The sequence below is a fragment of the Gossypium raimondii genome, chromosome 10 (assembly GCF_025698545.1).
Source record: "Gossypium raimondii isolate GPD5lz chromosome 10, ASM2569854v1, whole genome shotgun sequence".
Lineage (NCBI taxonomy): Eukaryota > Viridiplantae > Streptophyta > Magnoliopsida > Malvales > Malvaceae > Gossypium > Gossypium raimondii.
Window position 1 is genome coordinate 57121041 of NC_068574.1, and position 23839 is coordinate 57144879.

The 23839-nt window shown below is 30.8% G+C and overlaps 2 protein-coding genes across 2 annotated transcripts; both read left to right on the plus strand.

The window, feature by feature from the left end:
• Positions 1-6944: 6944 nt before the first annotated feature.
• LOC105778000 (3-ketoacyl-CoA synthase 19) lies at positions 6945-8695 on the plus strand. The gene has a single exon (XM_012601545.2). It carries the CDS (start codon positions 7057-7059, stop codon positions 8437-8439), a length of 1383 nt encoding a protein of 460 aa, XP_012456999.1. The 5' UTR covers positions 6945-7056; the 3' UTR covers positions 8440-8695.
• Positions 8696-20995: 12300 nt separating this feature from the next.
• Positions 20996-22932, plus strand: LOC105777470 (60S ribosomal protein L23a). Its single transcript, XM_012600762.2, has 4 exons — positions 20996-21079; positions 21186-21225; positions 22012-22375; positions 22656-22932. Exons 2-4 carry the CDS (start codon positions 21210-21212, stop codon positions 22738-22740), a joined length of 465 nt encoding a protein of 154 aa, XP_012456216.1. The 5' UTR covers positions 20996-21079; positions 21186-21209; the 3' UTR covers positions 22741-22932.
• The last annotated feature ends 907 nt before the right edge of the window (positions 22933-23839 follow it).

The window sequence follows — 23839 nt, forward strand, 5'->3', positions numbered from 1 at the left end:
GATTTAATTTTATAAATTAATTTTAACATAATTTGACTCATCAACATTTATAATATCATTAGTTAATCTAACTATTTTATTCTAAATGCTAACATAAATTTTAATAATTTTAAAATCATTAAATATTTTTGTTAAATTTATGTCTATTACAAAGTTATTTTTTCTCACATGATTATCGAGTGAGTACTTTTTAAATTCTAGAATGTCACGCCAATAAAATTAATATAAGAATTTTAACAATATTAACAACTGGACTTGAATTTTAATTTCTAAAAATAGAGAGGCTAAATTCTTAAAATAAAAATACAATAATTAAATTTCAAATATACAAAGCGTTTAAATAGTTGAAGCATATTATAAAATTTTAATTTTAATTATTTAATTCAAAATAATTAAGACAACACAAAACTGGAGAAGAAAAAATCAATTAAGTTCATCTATTAAATTCATACCCAATTAAGCTATTGTCGTTAATTAAAATAATTAATTAAATCTCTCCATTAAGAGTGTCATCATTGACAATGTTGACCGTTAAAATAAATTGACGGACTAATCAAACGGTTCCATATGGTAGCTTTTGGTTTAATCTATTATTTTCTCATACAAAATGATTAAAAATCATAAAATCATTAAAAAAGAGAAAATATTAAAAATATTAAAATTGATATATTAAAATATTAAAATTGATATAAACTTATTAAAATTATAAAAATATAAAAACTAATGAATATTATAAAATATAACAAACTAATAAATTATAAAAGGAAATTTATAAAATTAATAAAGTTTATTTAAAATATTTAAAGTTAAAAAAAAAACATATCAGAATTCTTTTTTGGTATAATGCTTAGAACTACCCATAGCACCTCTTCAACCCATAAATAGAAGATAATGCGCTTCAATGCATTCGAACCCATATCCTACTACATTGACAACAATGCCCATGCCAATCGAACTAAGACTCAATCGACTCGTATTAGAATCCTTTAAAAATAATAAAAAATGTTAAAATTTATTAAAAAATATTTAAAATGATATAAAGTTATAAAAATTATAAAATAAATCATAAAAACTTGAACTAGATCGGTTATCCCTAAATCGACAAGGGTACTGGTATGAGGAAAGCCATTAGACCGGTTGACCTAGGAACTGGGTAGTTAAATTAATTTTTATTTTTAATTCTTTTATCAAACCAAAATTTCATTATCCAACTATTAGCATATGTCAAAATGAAATATTCTAACCAAGGTTTTTAGTACTAGACCGGTGGTCAAACCGGTCTGGCCATCAGTTTTTCAGTTCAGTTTATCTGTCTAGTTCAATTAAATAAAAAATTAAAAAAATAAAAAAGAATAAAAAAATTGGTTCAACCATTTGGTTCCTAGGTCAATCGATCTAATGACTTTCTCCAGACTGATACCCTTGCCAATTTTGATCTAATTGGTCCAATTGACTAATTCAATCCAGTTCAATTTTTTTATGATTTTTTTTATAATTTTTGTAAGTTTATATCAATTTTAATACTTTTTATGATTTTTATAGAATTATAATATGTTTTTATAAAAATTTTAAATATGTTTTATTAATTTCATAAAATTTTTATAATTTTATATCAACTTTCATATATTTTTAATATTTAATAATTTTTATATCTCTTGATTATTTTTATGATTATTTTTATAATTTTTATGATAATTTTATGATTTTTTAATTATTTTATGGAAAAATATGGGATCAACTATAGGCTGCCACGTGCCACCATCCGATTGATTTGTCAATATATTTTAACGATCAATATGGTCAATGACGGAAACTATTAACAATGAACTTAATTGATTATTTTAATTAATGATAGAGGTTTAATTGGATGTGAATTTAATATAGGATTTAATTGATGATTTTACACTTTTAAGAGTTTTTTTTCACGTATATATATATATATATTTAGGAAATAAATAGCTAAACAATATGGGTGCATAAAACAATTAATTAATGTTGATCAATTTTTCTTTCATCTCATAAAAGACATTGATGTGAACAAGTTTATATCCGAAAAAGTCCACATTAACAGGTAATGTGAGATTTAAAGACGTCTCTTACTTTTTATGGGATTGATTGTGACAATGATATTATTAGGTGCAATTTAATAAAGTGTTGAGCAAGTTGGGAAAAAATATTGGAAGGGTTAAAATACCTTCTTAGCCCTTGTACTTCTGCAAAATTAGAAATTTAAAATCTCTACATTTAAAAAGTTAAAAATTTGTTTAATACCTTAGTCTAATCATTAGTATCATAAGTATTTTCAATCAAAATTTGTTTAACTTAGCATGTTGGTTAGGTTACTATCATATAATTTGGTATATGATTGACGGAAAATAATCATGTTAAGTTGACATTTTTTACGAAACTATTAATGATGTTAAATAATTAGAGTAAGGTTCTAAATTGGAAAAGTAATAGAATTTATTTTTAACTTTTATAAGGATTAGATCTAAAATTTGTAAAGGTATATAAAAAAAACTTGTTTCAACCAAACCAAAATAAAGTCAAATTGACAAGATTTGAGTAATTAATCCAATCAATTCAATAGATAAGTTGAATCAAAAATAAATTTTTTAAGGATCTTACAAGTATATTAGTAAGTACTTGAACGATTGCCTCAATCAAATTAGTATAAAACATAGTGGATTGAAATTTAAAATATATTTTAGATAGAGTTACACGTTGTAGGATTTAAATTCAAAATAAATTAAGGTGAGAAATTATTGTAACACCTCATTACTTGACTTGATTGCCAGGTCTGAGTTACAATGTGTCACATTCGTTATCAGAACAATTACGGTTAAAGTACATTTATTTTCAAACCGTTAAACATATAAATGTAACTAAAACAAGTGTATCAAACGATACATAATCATTTAAGGGTCTTATACGAGCTTAAGAAAGATCTTTTACTAACCCAAACTTGAAATAGGACCAAAAAATAAGGATTCTAAAATTTTGGGTTGACGTTGCGACGCTGAGGGTTTCTTGTCACGATGCAACTCTCTATTTGGTGCTCATCATGACCTTGAAGCAACGACATCACCACAAGGACTTTGCTCTATTTCTCGTCGCGACATCAGTGATTCGTCGTCATAATGTGACTCATTGTTACCAAAAGGGACTAATTTGAAACAAGTTTTAAAGACCTCTATTAACATGAATAATCTCAATCACAATCAAACAACACATTTACAATTGCATAGGAGACAAAACATACCAAAACGATACTTCAAAATTACATTACACGGCTAAGTTCCAAGTTTGACCATTTTTGATACAAAACCGGCGTGAACCTAGGTAAATGCCTTACAATATAAATGGTACTTTAAAAACTTTGTTGAGTCAGAAAAGGTCATCTGGATGTTGACTTCAATTCCTGAGACTTTGAGAAAACAAATTATACATTTAGCAATAGACTCAGTGGTACATTTGTAATTCAAGACATAAATATATGATCTAACATTAACAAGGAGCTTTAGCACTAACCAAGCATCATGTACTCAACATTTAATAAAAACATATATCTAATGGTCAATTATAGTTCAATATCCATCTATACATACATATGCATAGCAACATATCATTAACCAACCTATTTAACAATATTCATACATGTTCGATTTCCAACTTGATATCTGATGATCAATCATACAATACAATTAAGAATTAAACACAAATATTTATATAACCATGCTATTCAATTCAATTCTGGAGTCTACCGACTCATCCATATTTGTTTTGGCCCCCATGCCTCGTTTCGGTGAATTTACAAGTTGGATGACAAACTTGTTTTCAAAATACAAACCATATTCGATTATACTATTAATTTCATAACATTACTAATTCCATTTTCAACATTATAGTCATACTTATCGTTTATAACCCTTATTAATCGGACTCGGAATGGGACGGATACTCGAATCATCCAACCAACGCACTAGACTGGCACCGAAGTGCATTATCATATAAGTTGAAATAAAGGAATCTGGCACATAAAGTGCATACTGGTGCTCAAAGCGCATACTAGCACATGAAGTGCATTCTAGCGCGTAAGTGCATAAACTCGTACATAATCCAATCCTATGGCTTGCCAACTATAAATGTACCATTGAGTCTATTGCTTAGCATACAGTTTGGCTTATTCAAGCTCCCATAACCTCAAATATATAAAAATTACAAGAAAAGACCTTGATTGCACTTACAATTTTATAGTCGAAATCTTTAGGGCACAAAAATGATGGTTTCTCTTTTGTTTTTCTTCTTTGGCCGGTTGGAGAAGATGAATATTTCATCTCTTCTTCCACCAATTCTATTTATATTATTATTTTTACTTTAATTAAACTAGTTTAATTAAGTTAAGCCTTACTTATTTAACCTTAATCATTAATTAAGTTAAGTAAATGGCATCATCCATCACCTCCCACTAACATATATTTAAAATAGGTATATTTTCTATTTTAGTCCTTTGGTTAATTGCTATTTAAGTCCCCAAACCTTAATCTAATTAAAATATATAGTGATTAAACTTTTACAATTTAGTCATTGAGCCTTAATTTCTCACAATTTTGGCTAAATTACTTAACCAAATTTTAATTCATTAATACACTAACACCGTAAATATCCCTATTTAACATTTACGAATTTGATTTACGGAAATGAGATTCTGAAACTGCCTTTTTCGACATCACTGAAAACCGGGTCATTACAAATACATAGTTCATACATAATAGAGCTTAAATCTAAAACATCAAATTTTCAATTTTATCATTTTAGCCAAAACTTCATCTAGAAAATTAAAACAAAATTTAAATATTAAATATAATACTTAACAAAAAAATTAGATTTTGTCACACCCATGATGTCAATGGAAGAAAATATTTTAAAATTTTTTCTTTAAAGATGATTTGAAGTTTGGAATGACAAAACGTCATCATAAGAATATTAATTATAATTGAAAGTAAGAGGTATTTCTATAATTTCATAATTGATTTAGTGATTTGATTAAGAGTGACATCAACACAGTAAAATATTTAAATATTAGTATTAGATAAGTATTTCGCTAAGTGATATGGTTACAACTAATTATATGAATCATATCACATCACACTACACTAAAATAGACTTTTCATGACGTTTTAAATATGTCACGGAAACAACACCAAGATGTCACTAAAAAGATTTTGAATTTTCATGATGTTTTTGACAAGACGTAAAAAAACATCACGCATTAACTGTAGAGAAAGTATTTGTGATGTTTTCACAACACTTCTCCTTTCGAGACAATGGTAAACGTCACGAAAAGTCACAAAACGTAATGAAAAACTACATATTTCCTTACATTTCAAAATGTCACGTTGACTAATGAAAATGTAACTATAGGTTTGTTTATATAGTAAACCGCCATGGAAATTAGGGTGAAACATCATAAAAAGTTTCCATTTTGTGACTTTTCGTTACGTCCCTAAGGGTCACAAAAAATTGAGAGAAACTAACATAATTTTGTCTATTTGTGACATTTAAAATATGTCACCAAAATTTTCAAACAAAAAGTTTTTTTTTTCTTGTCAAAGGTAATTATAGTGACAAAAGTGTCTTGAAAACTGTTACTTTCCGTGACACTTATATTTTATAATGTAAATAAAACAATGAAATGAGCACAAATACATGAAGTCCACCTTACAAAAATTAAAATCAAGTACTAAGGTTCAAATACTAAAACATAAATCCAAAATAAAAATGGAAATTTTAGTTGAAATTAAGATAAAATCATGCATATGATCATGAAGATTGAAGGGTAAAATCATGAAAACTATTGACCAGATTGCAATCTAGAGTCGCGTCAGTAACTCAAAACATTAGATTGATGAGAAGAGTGATCATCAACGTGTTGTGATGGTAGAAGGGTAATTGTTCTTGATGGCATTTGTGTAGTCAACTCCGTAACCTTGGCTTGGAGATCACAAAACTTTCACCCACAAAATTGGTGGAGGGGGAAGTCTCATTTGTGTAATCAACTCCTAAAATCAATTTTTATTAGTATTTATTATGACCAAGATATCCTTCATGTCAATTTTATGGTTCATGAAAACTAATCTTTTCGGAAAAAAAATTATTATTAACAATCATAATTATAGTACAAACAAAAATACAGATATGAGTAATCATAACATATAATTAAACTAATACAGGCACAACGGATGGAGAATCAGAAAGAATTGAGCAATATCCATCCATGGGCATACACACATGTTGGGACTAGAGATCCACACATTGTGAACATGAGCGCTTAACAATCTAAGATCTTTGCCTTAATCAACAATACGAAGGTATTATTGGCCATATATATATTGATTTAACTAATTCACAAATATCTTGTTCTAAGCAGGGGGTCTTAGGTTAAGTTATATATTTTTATGAGAGTTAAAATGTCATTTTACCTTTGTATTGACTTATTTCTTTACGGTTTTTGAAAGAACTAAATAAAAATTTAGCATTTTTTAGGGGTCACACAATAATTTTACCATATATTATGATTTTATGAATTTGGGGTCTAATTTAGAGTTCTAAAGCATAAATTCTTTTTTTTCCTTGGGAGGGCATAACCTGGGTGCCCTATCCTTTCCCACTTGGTTCTAAAATACATATTGAACCACCGATTAAATCTTAATTCAATTGGCATTGTTGCTATTGCAACAATTAAGAGTACGTGGTTTTGAGTGAATTTAAGTGTCTTTTTCCTCCTATTTAAAGGTAAAAAGTACTATGGATAGAAATATGATTTATATTAAAAAAAATTACATAGGACCAAGGTGTTTATGTTTAAATTGAACTGGTTTTCCCAGCCAGGTCAGATTGGGATATCGTTTTCTTTTTAATATAAATAGACATATATCCAATCCACAAAGAGTATACCAACTAGTACATTTCTCTCAATTTCTTTGAAGAGAAGTTTCACATTTCTTGATTTTATACATAAACATCCCATCTCCATCACATTCTCAAGCCTTTTCAATGGAGTTTTTAACGAAAATATGTCTCCTTTTCCTTTGTGGCCTCATTTCTCACTTTGTTAACATGTTTTTCCAGAAGAGAGATGAGCAATGCTATATGTTGGGTTATGAATGTTTCAAGGCTTCCGATGACAGGAGGCTCGACACTGATGCGTGCGTGAAAGTTGTGTTGAGGAACAAGAATCTTGGTCTGGACCAATACAGGTTTCTTTTAAAAACCATTGTTAGTTCTGGTCTTGGTGAAGAAACTTATGGTCCAAGGAATGTTATTGATGGTAGAGAAGAGTTTCCTTCGGAAAACGATGCACATGCCGAGATGGATGAGATCATGTTCAGCACTCTAGACACTCTGTTCGAGAAAACAGGAGTTTCCCCGTCGGAAATCGACATACTCGTCGTCGATGTCTCGTTGTTTTCACCTGCACCGTCGTTAACATCCCGGATTATAAACAGGTACAAGATGAGGGACAACATTAAGTCCTTCAGTCTCTCCGGAATGGGATGTAGTGCAAGCATGGTTGCAATCGATATGGTGCAGCAGTTGTTCAAGACATACAAGAACCAGTTCGCCATCGTTGTGAGCACCGAATCAATCGCTAGGCATTGGTACTGCGGCAAAGAGAAGTCAATGATGTTATCGAATTGCCTGTTCCGTAACGGAGGGTGTTCAATCCTCTTAACAAACAAAAGGGACTTGAAGGATCGATGCTTGTTGAAGTTGAAGTGTGCCGTAAGAACCAATATCGGTTACGATGACGAAGCATACGGATGTTGCATACAGGTTGAAGATCCACAAGGTTACCAAGGTTTCCTCCTTACTAAAAGCTTAACAAAAGCCGCTGCTAAAGCTTTTACAGGGAATCTCAAGCTCCTATTGCCCAAAATATTACCAGTTTGGGAACTGCTTCGATATGCAATATCAACTCTCGGGAAAAAATCAACCAAAGGCCAAAATTTAAGTTTCAATTTAAATCTCAAGTCTGGGGTTGACCATTTTTGTCTCCATCCAGGTGGAAGGGCAGTGATTGATGGGCTTGGGAAGAGTTTGGGACTTAGTGAATATGACTTAGAGCCAACTAGAATGGCACTATACAGATTTGGGAACACATCAGCAGGTGGTTTATGGTATGTTTTGAGTTACATGGAAGCTAAGAAGAGGTTGAAGAAAGGTGATAAGATTTTCATGGTGAGCCTTGGAGCTGGGTTCATGTGCAACAACTGTGTGTGGGAGGTAATGAAGGATGGTTTGGAAGATACTAGGGTTTGGGAAGGTTGCATTGATGAGTACCCTAGAAAAAACCTGGTCAATCCCTTCACTGAGAAGTATAGTTGGATCAATGATGAGTGCTTGAACTTTGTCAGGCTTGACGATCAGTTCAATTAAGGAAATTGCAGTTCATGTTTTTCTTTAAGGAATTTTAAGCAAGTTGCAATTATTTGTGTGGATATTTGACAGGCAAATCTGAAAGATATCCCTGGTGCTTACAAATTATTCATGTTTGGTTTTCTTCCATTCGTACTTTTTTTTTATAGTTGCTCATCAATTGTTCTACCAAGCTAGCTCCTAGGTCGGTCTATGTATTCTCCAAAAGTAAAAATATTGTTCTCCTTAAATAAATAAAATGATTTTACCTATACAATTGCATAAAATTAAAATTAATGTCAGATTTTTAACCCATTAAAAAAGAGTGAGAATGTTTATATATATATATATATATATATATATATATATATGCCACCAATTTGCTTCCACGTGAAGTTGGAACTTAGGACCAGCTTTCCATTGATTATTCAACTTGAGTCAACTTTACCCGTTTTATACAACTTTTAGACTAATCTTTGAGCAATAAATTTATGAAGCTTAAAAGGCCGGCAGGCAAAATTTTTAATTTATTTTTTATATGAGAAATTATAATGAAAAATTTTCAATTCAGTTTTAATATAAATAAATAAATTATGAATTAACAGTAAAATTATAATTTAACTCCTTAAAATAGAAAAAATTATGTTTAATTTCCTCAAAATGGTGAAATTATAAATTGATACATAATAAATTTATATTTTGATCTATGAAAATTATAATTAAATTTAGACCCTGTTAAAAATTTTAAATTCATTCCTGAATGCGATAATGATATTTGAATTTTTTATAACTTTCGTATTTTTACTTGTCTTATTCAAATTTAATTTTATTCTAAGTCGAGGGAAATATTTAGATAAAATCTTTCAACAATAATAATTCTAAATTTTAAACTTAATCTAAGGGAAGACAAAATCTATTGTCACTTTTTCAACTATTTAGTTGAAACTTTAGTGAAAAAAGTAATATCAATCGATTAAAATTTAAGAGCCCCATGTGTTTCATTTACGTGTTCTCCATGCCATATCAACTAGTTGGCTTGTCTGTGTCACTTTTCTTCTATTTTTGGTACATTAATTGTCACTATTCTAATTATTATAACAATATTATTAATCTATAGACAATGGCTAGAGGTGATCATGGGTTGGGTTACCTAGTTCAGTTCGACGATCCGCCCGAAAAATGAGAGGATTCGGGTAAAAATATAGGCCCGAAATATGGGTTTGGACAAAAAATGAGGTCTATTTAGAAAACGGGCCAGGCGTCGGGTAAAAATTTTTTAGCCTGGGCCCGGCCCGACCCAACCCGGTCCGAATTATATATTAAATATATATTTTTATTTTTAATCAAATATACTTTTTAACTTTCATGTTTCACTTTCGTCATCAGATCATGCCCTCCCTTTTTTCCCAATTCCAAAAGTAAGCTTCAAAATCCCTAAGCCCTAACTCACCACCTCCACCGATCCATCTCCACCCAATTCCAGAATCAAGATTCAAAATCCCAAATTCCAAAATCCAGTAGCTAGCCCTGGTATTTCGTCAATAGGAATTTGCGTAAGTCTAGTATTTCTTTCTTTTTCTTCTTCTTCTTCTTCTTTTTAGTTCATCTTGCCTAACAGCGAAAAGGACCAGTAGCTAGCCAACCCTTTTCTTCCATTCTATTGCATAAGTGCATGTATGTGTATATATATGTATTATGATAACACTCCACAATATTCTTCTATTTTGCTATAATAACATAGAGTTGCAGATAGAGCTGATACGGGTATGGTACTTGTTGTTAGTAGACAAGAATGATGTTTTAGAAGATTTTTGTATTGCCTGTGTCTGTTATATTACAAAATATTTGCAGAAAACATACATAGATTAGTAAATTAGTTTGAATTGCATATTAATGTAATTAAGCAAAAAATAATATTAGCTTTAAATTTATATTGTGTGAATCCATTTTAGTCATAGACCCACCACTCAAATTCCTATTTCTGACTTCATTTGTAGATCTATATATCAGATCAGATCATTGCTACATTTTTTGCTCTCTTATCATCATAGCTTAAGTTGTTTCTATTTTTACAAGTTCTTTTCTTCTTGATTCATGGGTTAAGCTTTTTGTTGTAATATGGCCACTTGGCGTAAACTCTAGTCATTCCCCCCCAAAACAATAAATTCCTATTGACTTTAAATCAAAATGGCCTCTAATCAGGTTTAGGTAAATATTAATTCATGTGTGAAGATTCTAGTATTTCTTTCTTTTTTTCTTGTTCTTCTTTTTTTTAGTTCATTTTTGCAATTATTATTTGCTTGGATTGTAGATAAAAAAGAAACGTGAGCTTCCAGTGGGATTGGATCGGGTTTTTAGTGTCTCTTCGGTAATATTTTCATTTTTTATTTATATTTTCTCTTTTCTTGATTTAAATCTTGTTTTTTATTTATAGAAAATTATAATATAATTTTTTTTTTGTTTTAATGCAATAATATAGTTTGTTGAAGTAGCTGAAAAGGGCTAAACTAATTTCAGCTAAATCCAATCTCCACTGAAATAAGTTTATTTTTAGCAGGAAAGATCTATAAGCCCAAGTTAGTTTATTTATTTTCCCTGTTCCGCAATTATGTCTATATATGTTTTGTCTACATATACGTAGCCAGTTGTCTCATTACTCTTACTGTTGTATATGCATGCTTATGTTGTTTTCCATATATATACATACAGTTGCATCAATCTAAAGTAGGTTCTAGCTGTTTTACACATTACTACAAGTTCTTCTGGGTAGGGGTGTAAGAGCTTTTATTTTGCACCCTGTTTTATACCCAATTAATACATCTCCAAGTAGGGTGTTCCTTTTGGACTGATAAATGCGGCCTCCTTTGTAAAATGAAAGTTACAATGCAGAGTATATATATTGCGTTAGGTAGCTAGGTTTGTTGTGCTCAAATTAAATTATTTTGATGATCCACATCAAGTTGTAATAAAATCAGTATACCAACTGTACCAATTTAAAAATTTATTATTGATGATTCATATCTATACAATAATTTTCTTAATGACTTTTTTTTGGTCAAGTTTAATTAATTGAAAGTTGAAACCACTTGTCCACTTCAGTGTGACTAATGCATTGATAATTATCTGTAACTAGATAAGATGTAAAATATTTCAGTCTTTTTAATTTTATATTTTTATATAAAATTTTGATACTATAATATGTAGTTTTATGAAGCCATAAAATTACAGTGCTAAACCTGCAACTTGTTGTAAAGCATCTATGTTACTACACACTCCGAGTTTGGATAACATTGATAGTAGATGTGCATACTACTTTTACGCATGCTCCATCCTATACTGTTATCACTGGTTAGTCCATGTGAACTTGTTTTGATTCTCCATACCTGACCCGGTTCTTCGCGTCTTCTAGGTTCTTGTAAAACAACAATCTAACCGATCGCATACTTGATATTTATATGTTTGTCTTTTCTATATATATGTAAATGTGTCAGATTCTGACACACATTTTCTCCATTTTTCTCTGTCTTTCTTGTGTTATGCCAATCATGCATTATATACAATTGATTTTAAGTTGGGCTAACATTTTATGATAGTAAATTATAATATGGAATAATTCATATATTATATACAATTGTTGAATAATTATATAATCTTTTGGTTTATTTGGATTTCAGGACTTGAGTTTTTATGACTATGGCTAGTTCGAACACTCTTATACTTGTGGATGATGGGTTTAATGAGTATGAAAGTGCTGTCAAACGTCAAAAGTCTACCACTTCAAAGGTGTGGGACGAAATGGCAAAGCTTGAATGCGAGAACAAAAATGAATTGAAGGCACAATGTAATCACTGTAAGACTATCTTCTCTGCTAAATCTTCTAGTGAAACCTCTCATTTAATACGTCATCTAAATAGTTGTTTGAAAAAAGTTAATAAGGACATCACTCAATACACCATAGCCACTCAACCATCATTAGGAGGTGTTCCATCTATAAAAAAAACTATAAGTTTGATGCTGATGAGTGTCGTCAAGCTATTTTTACTTTTCTTGTGTGTGGCAAGCATTCCTTTAGATACATGATGAGAATTTCTAGGCCTAATTTTAAGAATATAAGTAGATATACAGCTGTTAGGGATTTCCTAATGTATTATGCAAAAGAGAGAGATCGTGTTAAAGAAGAGTTGGCTAAAGCACCTGGTTTAATTTGTCTAACTTTCGATAATTGGAACTCGGAGCATACTAATGATGAATATATTTGCATTACTGCTCATTGGGTTGACAAATATTGGAAGCTACAAAAGAGAATCATAAGGTTTAGATCTTTATTTCCTCCGTATGATGGTTTGAACATAGCGGATGAACTTGTTTTATGTTTATCTCAATGGGGTATTGATAAGAAAATTTTTAGCATCACTTTGGATAATGTTTCTTATAATGATGTTATGGTTTCTTATCTTAAAAATCGTTTTCGTGCAAATCGAGCTATTTTGTGTGATTGTGCTTTTTTTCAAGTTAGATGTTGTACACATATATTGAATCTTATAGTTAAAGTTGGTTTGGAACTTGCTGATAATGTTGTTGTAAGATTCAAAATGGAATTAAGCACATAAAAAAGTCGGGAATTCGTAGGAAAAGATTTTATGATGTGGCCGACAAAAGTTTTCATTTGAATGTGACCAAAAAGTTACGTCAAGATGTGTGTGTGAGATGGAATTCTACTTATTTGATGCTTGAATCTTTTCTTTACTATAAAGATGTGCTAGATTATTGGAGCCAACAGGATAAATATTATCAAATGTTTGCACTTTCTAACAAGGAGTGGAGAAATGTTGCTATTCTTTGCAAATTTTTGAAAGTCTTTTATGATGTGACTTGTGTTTTTTCTGGTTCTAATTATCCAACGGCTAATCTTTATTTTAGAGGGGTTTGGAAGGTTCACAACGTCTTACTTGATACAGTTAAATGTCCTTATTCATTTTTAACTCCAATGGTTAAGCAAATGCAAGAGAAATTTAATAAATATTGGGCTAAGTATTTGTTGATATTGTCATGTGCTGTAATTTTAGATCCTCGTTACAAATTGAATTATGTGCAGTATTGCTTTACTACAATCTATGGTATTCATGCTTCAGATTTTGTTGAAACCATTCTTAGCAATCTTAGACTCTTGTTTGACGAGTATGTTAAGAAATCCAAATCCACGTCTTCCTCTTTGGCTGGGAGTTCTAATGTTTCGGATGAAAATCCTGTTGATTCTAGTTTGGATGAACACAATGTTAATAGTGCTAATTTTGGGAGAGATTTTGATGAGAGTGATGATTATAAACGGTATTTAAATGAATCTAGCACTAGGAGTAAAAAGTCACAGTTGAACATTAATTTGGAAGAACCAGACCTTGAGTTGAATTAAATAGATGTTTTAGATTATTGGAGCAAAAGTTCAGCTCGATACAATGAGCTTTCATTATTGGCTCGTGATCTTTTGGCAATTCCAATATCGACTGTAGCTTCCGAATCGGTTTTTAGCATGGGTAAGAAAGTTATCACACCTTTGAGGAGTTCACTTAAGCCAAAAACGGTTCAAGCCGTTGTTTGCTTGGATGATTGGATGCGAGCTAAGGGATTTTCAACAGTAATTATTATTCTCATTTTATTGTTGTAATTTTATATTATTTTTTTATCAATTTGATTATCTAATTATTTTTTCTTATTTCATGTTAGAAATTGGTTGCAAGAATGATGATGACGATGAGGATGATGTTTCTTCGATTGCTTTTTAGGTTATCTTCCTTTCTAATTGTTGAAAATTTAATTTAGCTTACAATTTATAGTTTGTTATAAAGTTAAATATGTTGATTGGTTAATGTATAGATATTCTAGTTGGTTGATTATATTTTGCAAGTTTTTGATGCTATTTTTGTGTTGTAAAATTTAATATGGGCTGGGCCGGGCTCGGGCTTAGCAATTTTCTTTCAGGCCGAGCTTGGACAAATTTTTAGGCCCATATTTCGGGTCGAGCCAGGCCCGGGCCTAGAAAACAGGCCTAAATTTTTTTTTAATGTTTAAGCATTCAAGAGTTTTTCAACCATGCTGTCATAAACATTCATAACAATCAAGCAAACAACCACCACCATTTAAAATTATGGTTTCCAATTATTCTCATATCTAACATGAAAATGAAAACATAATTTAGGAATCGGAAAACAAATTATAAATGCATATTTTTTTAATCTAAAATCAGTTGGATATTATATTTATGTTATAATTATGAATTTTATCTTTTATTTTATGAAAATTAAGGAGTTAGTTCTTTTACTTACATTAAAATATGATTTTTGTTTTTATAAAAATTTAAAAGTTAATCTAATGAGATAACATTGTTAAATCTTATCATTAAATTGTTTATCTAAAATTAACAATTCAACAATATATATGTAAAGAATTAGCATAATGAACAATTAACAAATTATATACAACAAGTTAGCAAAATCTACAACTTAAATTCATGTGTTTAACAACAATTGGATTAACTTGTCAATTATCATAAAGTAAGAGGACCAAAATTTGAAAAATTAAAGTAAAGGGATTAGTATTTTCAGTTTTTTTTTAAATGGATGAAATTTATAATTAGACCTACGTTTATATGAATCAAATTAAGTTAAAATTTATATCCACATATTAGCTTGATGATTTAATAAACTCAAATTTTTTTTTCTTTTTTTACTAATGAACCATTGTTAAAATGACAAGGTTAAGGCTCTGGATGTTGGTGCCTAGGTTCAAATTTCACCTATGTCTATATTAATCAATAATTTATATTTGCATGTTATCTTGACAATTTGATAAAACCAAATTATTCTTTCATATTCTTTTTCCTTTTTTTCTTCTTGGTGAATGAAGCATTGGTTGAAATGAAAAGGTTAAGGCTTTAGATATATGTAAGCTATGTGTGAATGTGTTAGTTTGAGTTTGTTGATACAAAGAAGTGGTTTAGAGGTTACGGATAGTACACTCGATTGACTGAGAGTCATAAGGTGATTAAAAAGTGGTTTGGGCAATAATAATTCTTAAGTGAAGTAGTCAGAGAGGTCTTGGGGCGTAAAGGGAATCCACTATCCTTCAAACCCATAGAAGTGTTCCTTGCTAGCCTTACAAGAGCTTCATTTGTATTGAAAGGATGTTGATCCATGGAATATTGTCTCACCAACTAAAATAGGTGCAATTTGAAGTTCTAACATTTGGTGTTAAACCCAACAAACTTTTTCCCTTTATCCTATGAGCTTAAACTAGTAGTAGCAAAACTTTATAGATGTTTTGGTAGCATCAACAGATGATACAATAGACATAATAATAGGAAATTCCCTCATTCCTACTACTAGCATCACTTCCATGGTTAAAGAAGTGGTGGTAGAAGTGCAAGGAAATGAAACAAAGGTAGACAAAAAAGAAGAAATTGTAGAAATGAAAATTGACATGAGAGAAATAGTAAGGGCAATGGGAGGAAGATCCTACACAACACGTGATGTCTTGGATCTATGAGTCTCAATTACCTCATCAGTACTTGAGTGAAGCCCTCCCTAACCTTCTCTATCCCTACTAGTAAAAGTCTTCTCTTTCTTAACAACTCATTGCCTGTTGGGTATCGACCAGTACAAACAACAAGATAGTAAAAGTGGAGAAGAACGAACATAAATTTTACATGGAAAACTCTTTTAAAGAGGATAAAAACTATGGGTAAAGGAGATATCGACTTTTAACTAAATGAGTAAACAAATGAGAGTAGAATATGGAGAAAATAAACCTAAATGTACAACATGTACATTACCCAAAACCCCGAATACAAAACTCAAAATTCCAAAAAGCGAACCGATAAATAAAAACTTAAATCTCATAGGGCACTCACAAAAGGGGTATAAAATACTCTCCATAATTACCACCGAACTCTCATCAAAACTCATATGCGACTACATCTTGTTACCTTCAAAGAAAAGCCCTTGCTGATTAGTATATCAAAATAGGGATACAATGATCCCTTTAAATAGGCTTAGATTAGAGTTCTGATCACGCTAAACTATCCCCAGAATAATCAAAGTCCAACTGGAGAAGCAGTCCTACTTGAAGTTTAAAACGTGACTTGCAAAATAGGAGAACATGTCGTGACGTAGCATAATGCCTCATCTCAACATCGTCTCTGCTTTGCCATTTCAATGTTGTCGCGTTTTCCCGACATCTCGATGCTCTTCGGTGTGACATCAGGCTTATTTTGGGCTGTAATGCCCTAAACCCAACCCAATTCACTGGATTCAGATATCAGGTGTTACTACACATAACACTTAACAAAATTTCGAAACCATTGACAAATACTTCTTACTTAAAACATAACTCTTATTAATTTAATTAGAGACCCAATTTCAAAGAAACAAAAGAAATAATTTAGGGATAAAATTTTACATCAAACTTGGTACAACACAAAAATTACTAAAAACAAACTGTTAGGGTAAGTTTTACAACACACCACTTTTCCACTGTATGTATAATAACCTAATTTGTCGCTTCCTTGGCATACTTTTGGCGTAATCCCTTCTGGCGCAATCTCTTACCACTCTACCTGAAACATAAACATAACAATTGTAAGATCAGGAGAACTTAGTGAGAGTTACTATAGAATACCTTGACGGATACTTTTTAATATTTGAAGATCATCTGTGCGCCAGCCACCCTTCTTAACGACTTATTTTTGTTTTGGGCGGACACTTTCAGAATTTTCAGCTTACACTTACACATCAACTACCATACTTTTAGTGTGCCAATTATTTCTTAACTAACTAACTTAAGATCCTTTCAGACATTTCATTAATCCCTTCTTTTTCTTAAAATCACAAACGTACTTTTCAAATAATCTATCTTCACAGCCCACTTCATACAGACCATCTCTTTACACATTAAGTTATTCCAGAACGGCTGTTCACAAATATTGTTCACTGGCGGATACATACATGCTTGGTGAATCTTATGTAAATTTGAATACCATCAGCTTACCAATCGAATCATATTCTTCTTCAACACCCACAAGCTTATAATGATAATGAACTTAACATATCATTCAGATAAATTCCACACATCTTTGATTACAAAACCCCACATACTCAGAATAACAATAACACAGATTCAATGAGATTTCTTAGGTATGGTGGATACCAGATACTAAAATTTTAATACTATATAACATAGACGAACTTAAATTGACAATTTCTTAGGTATTTCATAACTACGAGTATGCCCATATTCAAAATGATAGATTACCATGGTGAATATCCCTTTTTGAACATACAGATACATATATCTTTTCAAGAACTTCCTTGATAACTTATTCAATTACTTCACAAATCTAATTCAACCAAATTAAATTCAGACATATCACGACCTTATCTTAGCAATACCTATCGTAGATCAATTAGAAATTATCCAAAACTTACCATAAGGGCGGATAAGCACATTATACTAGATAAACTTATCAGAGTATGCCACAAGGGCCAAACAAAATAAGCCTTAAAGGCATATAAAATATCATGTGTTTACTGTCCCAACGAACTTTCATAGAAGGTGCCATGGGTTTCTCCCTCATGGTCTTATACATAAATTTCATGTATCGTGATTTGCCAATTCGATTTACACAATATTGAAGGCTACACTATAAGCATTCATATAGATGTATCTTGCCATGGGTCTCAGCTACATGGACTTGCATACATATTCATGTATTGTGATCTACCAATCCAGTCTTCATCTTATTGGAGGCTACACCATGAGTGTTTTCATATCATACAATGTCATGAGTTTTAACCTCATGGTCTTACACTTATTTTCATATTGTGATATGTCAGTTTGGTTAGCAATGTATCTGCCCTACCAGAGGCATCACAGAGGGACATTGCTTAGCATTCATTTACCTAGGTTTGTTCGTATTCTTGACCGATTCATACTTTTCGTATAACAAACTTTACCTGCATGCTTGCCAATTCTCATTATTCTTTTCAACAGAACTTTATATATATATTTTTATAGCACAATCTCATCTTTACTACACTCATGCACCTACCAATTATCATGGATATCATCATCTTTTATATATACTTTTACTTGAACATTTCACATAGAAGAGTTAGGGTAGAAACTCACCTGATACTCACCTACTGAAGTTCGAAACTCCAGACTCAAACATTCTTCTTGAACTAGCAGCAACAACTAGAGATGGAATAACCATTCAATAACTAAGAACCATAACTTCCAGCTTAACGGGAAAGAGATACAATTTGACTTAAGAAAAGAATCAAAAAGTAACATTTTAGGAAGAAGAAGAGCCTTTTTCAGAACTTTTCTGACACATATAAATATGACCTGTGCTTCGTAGTGGAACTTAACAAGTGTCATACATTTCGGAATTTGCCTTCTTAGCGGTCTACTAACCCTTGCATAATAGATATCAGGTTAGTCTATCTAGTTGGTTCCTAACCAGGTTACTTTACAACCTAACTAGCACAGTACTTCAGACAAACAAGGTGTACTATATCTTTGGCATTAACTCACACCATAATTACCTTTTTACTTAACAAAATATCACCCTTTAAATAGCATAATAATCTGAAATGAAATCTTCACTAACTTACATGGCAGTTACTGTACGCCCACACCTATGCGCCAAAAGAAGCATATGGGCGAATTACACTTCGGCAAACATGTTATTTTACTAGAATACGCCTAAATATTGGACCCACCAATATTAATATATATTTAAGGATTAAATTTTTTTTACATAAAACAAATAGTTAAATTTTTTTCTTTACTCCAAACTTAATTTGCATGGTCTACATAAATAAAACATGTACTATAACGGTTGAATTATTGAAATATCGATTGTAAAAAATGTTACGAAAAACTATAAAACCATGTTAGATTTACAACAATGTAGGTGAATCCTCCTAATCTCTAATATATATCATATGATTAAATTTTATTTTTATTTCAGATACATGTTAAATATAAAATCAAATTTATAGAAATAATTTTTTATCTAAAAAATTGTCACTATAATAAATTAAATGTATGTATATTGACAATACAAAATGGAAATCTTTTGACTTTTCAATTTTTATTTATTGCAGCTGCACTCATTTTAATTTAGCTAAAAGAATATAATAATCATATGTCTATCACCTTCGACTCAAATAACATGATATATCAACCACTTCAATAATTTGATTATATAAAAAGTAGTGGTTAAGGATATTCAATTATAAAATTTACTCGAGTGTAAGTTTTAGAGTAAATAGAAAGTTTTATTGAAAATATAATTATTTTATTTATTTTAATAAAAATTTTCACAAACAAATTTAGATTAATATTAAATATTTCTTAAATAATTTTAGTACTATTTTATTACCATTTAAATTCAAATCCCATCATCCTAGATTTGTAGAACTTTTCTATTCACTAAAGATATAAGATTATATCTATTTTTTGATACAATATTTAGAATTACTCATAGCCTCTCCCTAATCTATAAATAGTAGGATAATACAGTTCAACATACTCAAACCACGTCCTCCTACAGTGACTGCAATATCCATGCCAATCAAGTGAAGATTCAATCGATAATTTTATTTAGTTATAATATATTTAATAAAAACATTTTAACTCTTCTGAAAATTTAACAATTTAAATTAGAATATTTTAATATATATATTTACTTTAATTCTTACCATTTTATAATTTTATCTTGTATCTTCTAACACAAAATTCTTACCTTCAAATTTGGTTCAAAGATAAAAAAAAAAAGAAAAAAAGAAAGTTCATTGAACACAATTCAAACTATAAAACTCAAAAACGTAATCATCTGGGTTAAATTCTACTATTAGTTTAATCTGTAAATTTAGTTTTATGTACTTTAATTTATTTATTTTAATCTTTATATTTTTGAATTAGTCAATTTTAGTTTTTTTACTCTTCAATTTTAAAATTTTAGTCCTAATCAAATGGTACCATTGAATCATTTAGTTAAATTTTGTTATTAATCCTGTACTAAGTGTAAAGTTTTAGATTTAGTCTATATACTCCAATTTCATCATTCTTAGTTGTTATATATTTTTTAATTTCAAAATTTTAGTCTTGATTTAAATAATAGTCATTAAATCTATTAACTGATTTTTTTGAATAATATGTGAAAATATCAGTGACATAACATTTCAATATGATAGTATGTTTGTCGCATCGATTTTAAAAATAAAAATTTAATGACTAAAATTTGATCAAGATTGAAATTTTGAAATATGAAAAGTACATGGACCAAAAATGATCAAATTAAAATACATGAAACATTATATAAAAACTAATAATAGAATTTAACCAATGTCTTGTACATATCCCTAAGTAATACAACTAGCCTAACCCATTAGTTAATAATTTAATGGGCCTAAATAAACCCAATTTCGCCCAAATATTAAGCTAAAAATTTAGAATTGATCCTTTGACGGGCTTAGTAAATTAGGCCCATAAAATCCAGCTTACTACAGGAATTTTTATTTTTACTAAATATAAAGCCGCCGTATCTTCTTCACTTGGGAAAGAAAACCCTAAACTCTCAAGCAGCCGCAGCTAGAAAAGGGTATCTGAATTTCTTTATATTAAGTTGATTGATTGTCTTTTTTAATTCTCTAATTTGGGTATCTTAAGTTGTTTTAAATATTCTTTATTTTAATTTTTCTTACCAGGTTATTGAAGTAAGAAATTTAGCAATGTCTCCAGCTAAAGGTAAGGATTTTTTTGGTTTAGTTTTAGTTTTGAGCTTTTTGGATATTGGGTTTTCTGTTAAATGAAGGCAATTTTTGTATAGAAGATTGTAAAGTTTGTTTCTTTGGTTATTTTAGATAATGTTTCATTTAAGATTATATATAGAAATGGAAAAAGTCAATTTCCTTGAAGACATTTACCATTTTAAGTTTTAGATACGAGTTCCTTTTTGAGGAAAATAATGTGAGTAAGTTGGACATGTGTTTGTGTAAGTGCTTTGGGGATGATAAGTGAAGAAAAAAATGGTTTCTTCTTTGTATCAATGAGGTGGTTCTAACAGGAAAGGGACTGCGAATATGAGGATTTAAATCCGAGTTGTGTATATGATGCCTTTTAAGGATGACTGTATGAACAGATTGGGCTAACCCCCCGTTTGTGTTCTTTGATTAGCGTGTGCAAATGTTGATTCAGGGTAATTGCTGGAATTGGAAGGTGGTTGTTTTAGTTGGATCGAAGTGGATTCTTGTGTTGAATTTGATATCTGTGCAATTTTTTCTGTTTAATGTTATGTGTCAAATGATGATTTTTCAGTTAAACTTACCAATTTGTAATTTATTCTTCTTACATTGCGATCTGGTGTTTTTAGTTAGCTCCAAGGTGTAAGCATGGTCGACCTGAGTTAGCTTTTGTAATCATTAGCCAATATAGTCTACATTACCTTTGTGCATTCGGGGTGAAATAACTAGTATATAACGCATTTTAATTATTGTGGTGCTTTTAGATTAATATTTTTTAAACGTTTGGCAGTTGACAGCAAGAAAAAGGCCGATCCGAAGGCTCAAGCAGTGAAGGCTGCTAAGGCTGTGAAATCGGGTGTGACATTTAAGAAGAAGTCCAAGAAGATCAGGACAAAAGTTACCTTTCATCGGCCAAGGACTTTGAAGAAGGACCGTAACCCTAAGTATCCTCGCATCAGTGCACCACCAAGAAATAAGTTGGATCAATATCAAATTCTCAAGTATCCTTTAACTACTGAGTCTGCAATGAAGAAAATCGAGGACAACAACACCTTGGTTTTCATTGTTGACATCCGTGCTGACAAGAAGAAGATTAAAGATGCTGTGAAGAAGATGTACGACATTCAGACAAAGAAAGTGAATACGTTGATCAGGTAAATTTCATTATCTTAGTCGTGTATGATTGGCTTGTCATGTTTAAAATCTTCTATTGTTAGTTTTGATTACACATGCAACAGTTATGGTATTACCATAGGCCTTGGATTGAAATCTGATACATCAAGTTTAATATAGACCTATGATTTATTATTTTGAACTGTCCCTTGTAGCCCAACTGGCTACTTGATCGTGTTGTCATGAATCCCCACGTTGTGTAATTGTTTAGTGGAATGAAAACATCTACATGTTTGTTAAACTCGTGTTATCTTTATGCAGGCCTGATGGAACCAAGAAGGCGTATGTTAGGTTGACTCCGGATTATGATGCTTTGGATGTGGCAAACAAGATTGGAATTATCTAAGCAGATCAACCAATGTCTTCCTTGATTTCAACAGTTTTGTTAGAACGATTGACTATGTTAGGACTCTTTATTTTCGTGTCTGCATTATATGTGTAAGGAACTATGTTTTTACTACTAAAAATCTGCATGGGATTTGGTTTAGGATTTTACACACGATGTCCTGAATGAATGGATTTTACTTTTTCGTTTTAATCGAGTCAAGGTTCAAGTAGTAAGAAGCTTGAGTTTATTATATAAGACAAATTGTCAAAAACAGACACACAAACAAAGCTAAAGCACCGATTATTGGTAAGATCACAAGACAGACAAAGACCGATACATCATAGGACTAACTAAAAACCAACCAATCTAAAACAGAGCTTCGAAATCCCATAAACCACAGGTATCACTATTGGTTTCTTTAGCGAATGTCTTTTGTTTATGTTCCTGTTATATCGTCGTACAATACTGTTATAAAGATTTTTAGGTACATGAGGGGAACAAGGATATAGGCAAGGATATAGACATACTGGTACATGATAGCAGTGGACCCTGAATTTGGTGATATGACAAGAGCTGAAGATGCTAGGAGCCAAAACAATAACATGGGTAGTGCAACGACGAGGGTGAACCAGAAGAAACCAGGAAGAATACCGATAAGGACAAAACGGGTGAGGATGAAAGAGATACAGAAGGCTGCAATATTTGGAATGAAGAACCAGAGAAACGGTGTTGTACTCAGTACTGATGCTCCTTTCAGTAGTTTGTCCACTGGTCCCATACTCGTACCTGAATGGATATCCATGGCGGCGGATGTGGTGTTGTCTTTGGTTTAGCTTCTGCCTGAAAAACTCCTCCCGGGGGACTTAAGGCGGCTTGGTAAGTGGTTGTGAGAATCAACGTGGTTACTACTAGCAAAGCGCTGCTTTTGTTGCTTGACATGTTCCTAGCTTGGTAAACCCAAATGACTCACAATGTCAAAATACTCCATATAATTGAAAAATGAATATTCCGATTCTGAGCACATCGTGGAATGGTCAGGCATTCTTTGTTCTCTTGTTTATTCTTGGCTCGTAATAAGATATCTGTCGCGGTTAAATTCTCCGAATTGGTAGCTCAT